Source organism: Lepus europaeus, chromosome 8 (assembly GCF_033115175.1).
Source record: "Lepus europaeus isolate LE1 chromosome 8, mLepTim1.pri, whole genome shotgun sequence".
Classification (NCBI taxonomy): domain Eukaryota; kingdom Metazoa; phylum Chordata; class Mammalia; order Lagomorpha; family Leporidae; genus Lepus; species Lepus europaeus.
The window spans coordinates 65,783,441-65,794,410 of record NC_084834.1 but is presented as its reverse complement, the minus strand read 5'-3'; the positions used below and the strand labels follow the sequence as shown (position 1 = coordinate 65,794,410).

Below are 10,970 nucleotides of genomic sequence, written 5' to 3'. Positions count from 1 at the left end.
AAGGTGGGTCCAGGATTCCTAGGAGAGCTTGGGATCTTGACTATTTGTCTTTCTTCATTGCCATAGTCACCATACACAGCAACCATGCCTATGTGGACTGTTCTATTGGAAAAACTTGAAAAATGTGTAATTTCATTTTGATGTTTTTCTGACCACAGAAAAACTGACTTAGCAGAATACCACACAATCTGTTTCATTGCTCTAAAGTTTTAAGATGCAAATATAGACTCTGCTCTTTCTTTTGTTTTGAGTTAAAAATCTGTGAACTTTTTTATTTAGGAATAGTTTTAACTTTACAAAACAAAAGTTGTACAATTGTACAAATAATTCCCATATACCCCACACCAAGTTTCTCTTATTGTTGACACCTTATATTAGAATTGTTTATCATAATGCATAAACCATACCCAACTCTACTGTTAATCACTCTACATCTCCTAAAATTTTATGCAAGGCTGTGTGTCATATTTATTGACAGAGTTTTCTTTTTCTGTGCAACCTAAAGTATATCCACTAATACTCTGATAAAAGGTTATTGAGTGTTTGGAAAATGTAATGTATTATCTTTTTCATTAAGGAATATATAATCTAATAATAAAGCAAGAATAATAATTATATTCAAAATGTGAAGCAGCACATGTGGTAGATATCAGTGTGGATCTTTGTTTATATCAGGGCGCAGTGGGCAGTCCAATGCATGCTGAGAACTCCATGGAGAACAATTTGCTTCAGAAGACTGTGGCATGAAGACTTTACAGATGAGACTCAGTCTTGGCTTGGGGTGAACAAGGGCATTTTAACATAGTCAATGAGAAAGAAAAGGCACATTAATTAAGACTATAGGCATAATATAGAATAATTAAACCCAATTGTTAATAATTCAATTTATTTTCAAAACATTTAAGTTCTCCCATGCCTCAGGAGCTTCACAATTATCCCCCCTGCCAGCATTACTCTTACCACAGATTTTCCCAGGGTGGCTCATTTTATTTTATTTTATTTTATTTTTAATTTTATTATTATGTTAGGTTCTTTTTTTTAACTTTTATTTAATGAATATAAATTTCCAGTATACAGCTTATGGATTACAATGGCTACCCCTTCCCATAATTTCCCTCCCACCCGCAACCCTCCCCTCTCCCGCTCCCTCTCCGCTTCCATTCACATCAAGATTCATTTTCAATTCTCTTTATATACAGAAGATCAATTTAGTATAAAGATTTCAACAGTTTGCACCCACATAGAAACACAAAGTGAAACATACTGTTTGAGTACTAGTTATAGCATTAAATCAAAATGTACAGTATATTAAGGACAGAGATCCCACATCAGGAGCAAGCGCACAGTGACTCCTGTTCTTGACCCAACAAATTGACACTCTAGTTTATGGCGCCAGTAACCATCCTAGGCTGTCGTCATGAGTTGCCAAGGCTATGGAAGCCTTCCAAGTTTGCCGACTCTGCTCATATTTAGACAAGGTCATAAAAGACAGGGTGAGGATAGTAACCAATGATCCCAAGAGTGGCCTTAACCAGGTCTGAACAATTATACAGCATTAAGTGGGGAAGAGGACCATCAGTACACACAGGTTGGGAGTAGAGCCATTGGTGGTAGAGTAGAGGTTATGATTACAAAGAAATGAGGCCCAAGTGCACAAGACAGGGTCTAGAACAAAGGACAGAGTCATTATTAGAGGAGCTAAGAAAGGTGCTGTCTAAGCTACAATTAAGTTTTCTGATTGAGAGGCAAACAGAACCTGATAGAAGGGGCTTGATAATAATCTGGTGGGCTTTAGGCCTTCCTTGTAAGTTAAGAGGCCCAGACCTATCTATCTCTTCACATGGGGTATATCCTAAGGGAGGTGTGAACCTCCTAGGGGAAGGCACTCTGTTGACTTTCATTACTTTGCTGGCCTGGGAGGAGAGCTGGCCAGGTAAAGGCAGGGAGCATCTCTAACAAGAAATTTACAGTTCTGCCTGCAATGTTGCTGACCCTACTTGGCTGTCCCCTCAGCTGCAGGGGTCACTTTGGAAGTTGGGCTGAGTGAAGGGCTTTTCAGCTTAGAGCCAATAAGATCTGTGGCTCTGACCTGGGCATCCTTCGACTCCAGGGCAGGTCCATTTCCAGTGATCCAACTCTTGGCAGAGCTGCCAGGGCTCTTCATAAGCTGACTTCTGCTGAAGCCCAGGCTTACCACATTGAAAGCCACTGCAGTGGACTGGCCTGTTGGGTCTGCTTGAGGGCAGATCACTGTACAGATCAGCCATTAATAGGCCTGCCACCCATTGCTTCTGATGCCGAGCTTTCTTTTCCTCCTGGTTTGTGTTAAAGCAGACCAGAGGATGCAAGTCAAGGGAGTGCCCAAGTCCGATCTCTAATCTTCGGTGGCCTGAACTACAGGTCTATAGTCACAGGCATGTTCTGTAGTAGTTTTTCTAAGGTAGACAATGCCCATGAGGAAAATTATATTCTCACTTTAAAACTTTCTTTCCCTTTGGTCTGAAAGGGAGGTTTTTTTTTCTACTTACTGTATACTTCGCTGATGGTGATGTGAATCTAGCTATGAGATTATTAGTTAAGTTCTTATTTTGGCTATGCTATTACAGAAAAATGTTAGCCATCTCTTATAAGGTCTAAAGATTAAATTGTGCGTCCTACAGATTCCTTCATAATAGAATTAGTTTCCTACCTTGAAGAGAATAGAGAAATGAAAGAACAAGTTGGGCTTAGAATAGAGAAATGAGGGAGCAAGTCCTAGATCGCTTGCTGACAATAGCAATATTACATGAATACTTAGCAAGCCGTTTCAACCATTAGATAACAACTTAAGAAAACATTTACCAGAAGGTCCAATGCCTTCTATAAATTTTAAGAATCATGTATTTAAAAACACCTCTTAAATATCTAAGATGGTGTAGTTTGTTTAACCAGTAAACTTAAGCACAACCATATAAAATGTTTTTAGTTTCTTTCTACCAACAAGTTTAAAACACATGATACACAGATTCAGGTCACACAAATTAAAATGTATCTTTGATTGATTTTAGCAGCTTAAATTTATGGACAATCTTATCTATAAGCCATTTAAAATAAAACTCTTAATAAAATTTCCCCATGTGGACATACAATATGTACACACATATGCTATGTTATAGCATAATAGACCAATATCAAAATCCAAAATATCTGGTTGAAATAAGATTCCTTAAAATCATGGCATAACATAGACCAAATTTGATCATTGTTACAAGGTGATTATTCAAATTTTTGAAAATAAGCACATATTTAAATAACCCATAGCTCTTAATAAAAATTCAGCTGTTTTTGAACAATTAGAATTTAACAGACATCAAGAGAACATAATAGATTACTTTAACACATTGCTTTAACAGAGCATCAGAGTTTAATTCTATGTCAAAGAGAAATTGAGCTTCCTGTGATCTTTTGCTGTGAGGTTTCCTTCCTTTACCTTCTTTCATATTGGTGACCATGTTTCTGTGTTTCTGTGTGTAACACATCTTTAAGCATCTTTTGCAGGGCAGGATGAGTGGCAACAAATTCTTTCAGTTTCTGTTTGCTATGAAAAGTCTTAATTTCACCTTCATTCACAAATGAGAGCTTTGCAGGATATAGTATTCTGGGCTGGCAGTTTTTCTCTCTTAGTACCTGGGCTATGTCTCGCCATTCCCTTCTAGCTTGTAGGGTTTCTGATGAGAAGTCTGCTGTGAGTCTAATTGGAGATCCTCTGAGAGTAATCTGACGTTTCTCTCTTGCACCTTTTATAATCTTTTCTTTATGTTTCACTGTGGTGAGTTTGATTACAACGTGTCGTGGTGAGGATCTCTTTTGGTCATGTTTATTAGGGTTTCTATGAGCTTCCTGTACTAGGATGTCTCTGTCCTTCTCCAAACCTGGGAAATTTTCTGCTAGTATCTCACTGAAAATGCCTTCTAATCCTTTCTCCCTCTCCATGCCTTCAGGAACTCCTAGAACCCGAATGTTAGATTTTTTTAATAGTATCCTGTAGATTCCCGACAATATTTTTTAGATTTCTAATTTCTTCTTCTTTTCTTTGGTTTGCCTGTTTCCTTTCCTGTTCTCTGTCTTCTAAGTTTGATATTCTCTCTTCTGCTTCGCCCATTCTGTTTTTAAGGCTCTCTAATGTGTTTGTCATTTGATCTATTGAATTCTTCATTTCATTATGATTTCTCGTCACTATCACTGTTTGTTGTTCCACTACTTGTTTCATTTCATTTTGATTCCGCCTTAATATTTCATTTTCACGAGAGAGATTTTCTATCTTGTCCATTAGGGATTTCTGTAGTTCAAGAATTTGTTTTTGAGAACTTCTTAATGTTCTTATCAATTTTTTGAGATCTGCTTCTTGCATTTCTTCGATCTCATCATCTTCATAATCTTGAATTGGGGTGTCTTTTTCATTTGGGGGCATCATAGTGTCTTCCTTGTTCTTGTTACCTCGGTTTTTGCGTTTGTTGTATGGCATGTTGGAGATACTTGGTTTCTTCACTGTGGTGTTTTTTTTTTTTCTTGTTATACTATGACTCTAGATTAAGTGGACTGTCTGCTTTTGGTGGAGCCTTAGAGGCTTGAGATGGGTGTGGACTGAGAGCTGTGTTTGGTTCCTCAGGGTTGAGGGTGTGTCAAGATGACACTCCCAGGTTAGTGTAAATCTCTCTCTCTTTCTTTCTTTTTTTTTTTTTTTTTTGATTCAAAAGGGAAGTAATTCCACATAGCTGAACATAATTGGAGATAGTTAGCAGGCAAATGATATACCCACAGGAGCCAGAGATCGGAAGCTCTTTCCCAAGGACCACACAGGGAATCTCTGCTGCCCTCGGTGTGGGCTCCAATTCTCCTGCAGGCTCCCACTGGGTTGCCAAGTTATATCCTAATCTCCTGTTATTTCACCCCCCCAGAGTCAGGTTTTTCTGCTAGGCTCAGGGCCGGTGCAGACCTGAGGTCGCCCTGCTTATGACGTATGTCCAAAATGGCGCCTGCTCTTTGTCTTGCTCGCCCTTGAGGGATGAGCGGAGAGAGAGAAACTCGTGTCCGTTTCGGCCACTTTTTTTTTTTTTTCCTCTCTCTCTTCTAGTTAGCCTGGTGAACTTTTCCCCACGGAGTGTCAAGCCTCGTTCCCTCTAGTCTCCTCTTTCTGCTTGCCCTCTGGTGCCTCGGGCTATTGAGGTTCGGCTCACCTCGCGTTCCAGCGCTGGTGCGTTGAGCCTGCCGCTGGTGTCCCGAACTTGGGCTCCCACGCTCTCCACGCAGGACCACTGTGAATCACTAGTTCCGGGAGAGTTTCCTCTGCTGTTTCTTCCCCTACTCTTCCTTGACCCTGCAGTATCTCCACTTTTATTAACCTGTGTCTTGCCGAAGAATATCAATGTGCTCCCTTCCTATTCCGCCATCTTGCCACTCTTCCAGGGTGGCTCATTTTAAGTTTTCTTGTGTTCTCTCAACATTTCTTTTCCCTCCAGCTGTACTCTATATCACATTTATGTATTTTTTCATAACAAATATAAATGTCTAAAACATGCATTTGTTTTTTTTTTGTTTTTCTCTCCTATTAGATTTAATTTACTGTTGTGTCCCCAGTGAATTGACCAACTGGTAAATACACATCAATTGTGAGACAAATGAATGAGTTACAATGACTGTTATATTATATCCCATTGTCAGGAAGCATGAAATGTCCAAAGGCAAGGGGGAGGTAGAAGCTGCATAGCATCTACTGAACTAGCAAGATATTTGACCTGCAGCAGATATTCGCAGTCTCTGAATCCAGTGATATTTAGGAAATGTTTGGTGTACTCCAACCAATTAAAGAATTTTCAGATAATTCTGGAATGACTGGAGAATTCTCAAAAGAGGAGCAATGTGCAAAAGTTGAATGTAGATTAGAATAACATTTGAAGAGACCTTAAATGTTTTTAAACCTTTAACAGTTGCATAGTTTGCAAATATTTTTTTCCCATTCTTGGTGCCTTTCACTTTCCTATTTCTTTTGCAGTACAGAAACTTCTCAATTTGATGCAATCCCAAATGTTAATTTTGGCTTTGACTGCCTGTGCCTCCAGGGTCTTTTCCAAGAAGTCTTTGCCTGCTCCTATATCTTGCAGGGTTTCTCCAATGTTCTCTAATAAATCGATGGTGTTAGATTTAGATCTTTAATTCATGTTGAGTGGATTTTTGTGTGAGGTATAAGGTAGGGCTATTGCTTCATGCTTCTGCACATGGAAATCCAGTTTTTCCAGCATCATTTTTGAATAAACTGTCCTTGCTCCAGGAGTTGGTTTTAGGTCCTTGATCAAATATAAGTTGGCTGTAGATGTTTGGATTGATTTCTGGTGTTTCCATTCTGTTCCACTGGTCTATCCATCTGTTTCTGTACCAATACCATGCTGTTTTGATTATAACTGCCCTGTAGTATGTCCTAAAATCTGGAGTTGTGATGCCTCTGGCTTTGTTTTTGTTGTACAAGATTGATTTAGCTATTCGAATCCTCCTATGCTTCCATATGAATTTCAGCATCATTTTTTCCAGATCTGAGAAGAATGTCTTTGGTATTTTGATTGGTATCACATTGAATCTATAAATTGCTTTTGGGAGAATGGACATTTTGATGATATTGATTCTTCCAATCCATGAGCATGGAAGATTTTTCCATTTTTTGGTGTCCTCTTCTATTTCTTTCTTTAAAATTTTGTAATTCTCATCGTAGAGATCTTTAACGTCCTTGGTTAATTTTATCACAAACTAGTAATGATGGAGAAAATGAAAAGTTTTTGAAAAGAAGGATTTTATGGTAAAATCAGTCTTGATGATAAATGAAATGTGAGAATTTGAGCCTGATAACATCTTGTAGTATGATTAGCCTTAATGAAGAGAAACTAAAGATAAGAACATGTAGAGATTTATGACCAAAATCTCAACAAGCCATGATAAACTATAAAGGAATAAACATGTAAAGAAGAACTAGTAGACCATTTTATCCATTCACTATGGGAAACAAAGAAAACTATGTAAGAAATTAGCACATATAATAGAGGAACCAAGGTAGCAGGAATAGAGAAATCAAAATGAACAAAATTTCCAAGGAAAATAATTATATCCAGGTATATTAAACAGGTAGAGATGTACACATGGAAACATAGTTAGCAGCTATAATGGGAGACATGGACTGGCGCATTCCAAAGTGTGTTTCACAGGGTGTTATGAGGCATCAAGCAATGAAAAAAAGAACAATTCCTATAAACAAGTCAATCTGATTGTGAACCACTGAGTCAAACATTTCCTTACTGCTGAAAATCTGAGCCTTTAATAACATATGTGCATTAAGAGCCTCAATACAACAGATTCATGTATATAAATTTCCCCCAGGCAGTGGAGTTACAATAAACAATTTGTTTATTACAAACTATCTACTAGGAACTCCTGTTCCATAGCAGCAGTAAAGTGGGAAAGATGCAGATTCTTATGTTGATTTATTAGGGCTGCAAAAACAAAATAGCACAGTCTGAGTGGTTTGAGCAACAGAAACTTCTTTTCTCCCAACTCCGGAGGCTAGAAGACCAAAATGAAGGTACTGGCAGGATTGGTTTCCTCAAAGGTTTTTTCCCTTGTGGTTCGCAGATGGCCATCTTCCCTATGTCTTCATGTGGTCTTTCCTCAGTGAGAGTATATTCCTGGTGTCTCTCTGTGTGCCCAAATTTCCTTTTCTTGTAAGGACACCAATCATGTTGGATTAGGGCCACCCCAATAGCCTGATTTTAACTTCCTCGCCTATTTAAAAGTTCCATCTCCAAATTTTGTCTCTCCATAAGGTATGGAGGGTAAGATCTTTAATGTTTATGTAGGGTAAGACAACACAGACCATAGCAATCATCAATACAATTATCATATATGGCTGCTCCAAAGAAGAAAAACTAAAGGCAAAAGAGGATGGATCCAACTTAGGGAAGATACACAGTTAAAATGCATGAGTTATTTAAAAAGCTCATGGAAGAAGTGTATTCTGAGAAAATGATGCATGGATCTCAAAAAAATGCTTGCACCAAAACAAAACAAAACAAAACAAAACATAAAACCTTATCATTTAATTCCATTTTTCCATGATTTTTTTTTAAGTGCCTTGTGTAGCAAGGAGAAGCCATGAAGAGAGATAAAGAGAAAAGTAGGACTGCCAAGGTGTGAACACATCGGAGGGGTTAACAGTTCCTAAAGCAATGTCAATGTGTTAAAATGAGGAGTTGGAGCTGTGGAGTAGCGGGGAAAGCCCCTGCCTGCAGTTCTGGCACCCCATATGTGCGCTGATTTGAGTCCCAGCTGCTCCACCTCCGATCCAGCTCTCTGCTGTGCCTGGGAAAGCAATAGAAGATGGTCTAAGTCAAGACCTCTCTCTTTCTCTCTCTCTCTGCCTCTACCTCTCTGCATTTCAAATAAATAAATATTTTTTTAAAAAAGCTATACTGAGCAAAGAGAAGTAGAATTCAGAATAGATAACATTGTAATTTGACCATTTAGAAGTGTTGGCTGCATTTGGGAAATGAGTTAATAATTTGAGACACAAGAGATTTAGAACTGACAATATGTTTAATTGTGAGCAATTAACTTTGATGGTTGAGAAATCTACGATTAAAAAAAATACTTCACTGGGGACAACATTTTGGTGCAGCAGGTAAAGCCATTGCCTGCAATGCTAACATCCCATATGGGAACCAGTTGGTGTATTGGCTGCTCCACTTCCAATCCAGCTCCCTGTAAATGCATCTGCAAAAACAGAAGAAGATGGACCAAGTACTTGGACCCATGCAACCTACATGGGAGACCTGGAGGAAGCTCCCAGATCTGGCTGTGGTGTAGCTCATTCCCAGCCATTGCAGCTGTTTGGAGAGTGAGCCAGCAGGCCATTGAAACCATCTGGTCAGTGAACCAGCAGATGAAAGATCTGATTCTCTCTGTCTTTCCTTCTCTCTCTCTGTGTATCTACCTTTCAAATAAATTAACAACAACAACAAAAAAAAAAAAAACTCAGAAATTTGAGTTACCAAAATTTAGATTGAACCACATGGAATTATTATTTTTGTAGGTTAAGCAAGAGTCAATTATCAGCAATTTCAACCTGAAGAGTAATCTGTTTTTTAACAAAAATCAACATAGTTAAGGCAATGATAAAGAATTATGAGAAAGAGAAATTTGAAGAATTTAGAGTAGATATTGCAAAGTTTTCAAAGAAACTAGGGAGATATTGACAAAAATACTGATGAAATATATTTCACAATTAAAATCTTTTTCACATAAGTGGCAATTTTGGTACAGGATGATGGAGAAAACATCAGCAAATGGGCTCAGATCTCCCACTTTCAATCAAAAATTTTTCATGGAAATCTTTGTGTCTACATTTTTCACAACTGGGAAATTTTAGCAAGTAGTTCTTTATTATGGATTCTAATTTGTGTCCTAATGATTTATTATTTGTGGGATTTATGTTTAATTTCAAGGTCTCATATATAAGAATATGTCCTGTTTTAAAGGAGACTAAAGGATGAAGATTTTAGTTATATCACTTTTCTTAAAAGGAAACAATGGCATTATGTTAGAAATACAAGAATTTCCCAACATTCCACATAGAGCAGAACCTATACAATTAACTGATCAACTTTTTCTCACCTGCTGACACATTAAAGTAGGATTCCATAGGTTCAAACAGAAATTTTGACCTCAACTAGTCTAGAGGAAAATTTCTGAAAGATTGCTACTCCAGTTGATATGTTGGGAAGATAAGACAAGTAATTTGATCACCCAAATTCTGTACCATCAATCACTAAATACGGATGAAACGCTATGGCAGAGAAAATAAGTCTAGCTGTACAAAAGTTCAGAGTTTTTACTACCCCCATGTCTAAGGGTGCCTTTTCACTACTGTTTTTTTTTTTTTCACTTGGTTTAGAAATATTTCCAAAGTACTGTCACAGTAATACATATGATGTACCCTTGAACATAGACTTAATTGAACAATTTTAGAGAGAAAATAGCATTTTAAGTATTTAACATATTATGATTTTTAATATAAATTTCAGTGATAGAAATGTTAAAATATTTGTATTTACTTATAGCTTCTGGCTATGCGGTCTGGTCCCACCTCCGTAGGAAGCGGAATATGCTCTCCACACATTATTTGTTCTACTCTGTAACTGGGTTTTCATGCTTGGAACATTTTGGAAACTTGGAACAGTTTTTGAGAATTGGCAGACGAAAAGAAAAAGAAAAACAGAAAGGTTATTGCCTATCCAAACATTGAGCTTTCTCTCAGGGAGTGATACTGGCACTAAGGGAAAGACCACTTATCATGTAGAAAAAAAAAGTCATTTATTTAAAAAAAGTTGTACACATGAGCAGATTGTTAACTTTAGTTACATAACACACACTTGTTTTCCAGCAGTGATCACCTACCCACGTAAACATGCCTCTCACAAAGGATCTGCTTCATCCCTCTCCAGAAATGGAGGAGAGGAAACACAAGAAGAAGCACATGGTACAGAGCCCCAATTCCTGCTACGTGGATGTGAAGTGCCCAGGATGCTACACAATCACCATGGTTTTTAGCCATGCACAAATGGTGGTTTTGTGGGCTGGCTGCTCCACTGTCCTCTGCCAGCCTACAGGAGGAAAAGCAAGGTTTACAGAAGGAAGTTCCTTCAGAAGGAAGCAGCACTAAAAACAGCCTGAACCAAGATGAGTGGGAAACCTTCCCAATAAACATGTTTTGGATATAACCTGTTTATTGTCTTGTTTAACTGCTAGGAATTTACTGCCTCAAGTATTCAGGGACAACCAGAAGAGTGGAATACTAGAGTCACTTGGGGCAAGTAAGTGGCCAAGTACTTGAAAAAAATCCATTGGGAACATTTTTATCCACCTAAGCTCATTAAGAGATTTTGACTTTAAAA

The 10,970-nt window shown here is 37.9% G+C and overlaps 1 protein-coding gene across 1 annotated transcript; it reads left to right on the top strand.

Annotated features, from left to right (window-relative positions):
* The first annotated feature begins 10,477 nt into the window (after window positions 1-10,477).
* Window positions 10,478-10,738, top strand: LOC133765570 (small ribosomal subunit protein eS27-like). Its single transcript, XM_062199118.1, has one exon. The coding sequence runs from the start codon at window positions 10,484-10,486 to the stop codon at window positions 10,736-10,738; it is 255 nt and encodes an 84-aa protein (XP_062055102.1). The 5' UTR covers window positions 10,478-10,483.
* The last annotated feature ends 232 nt before the right edge of the window (window positions 10,739-10,970 follow it).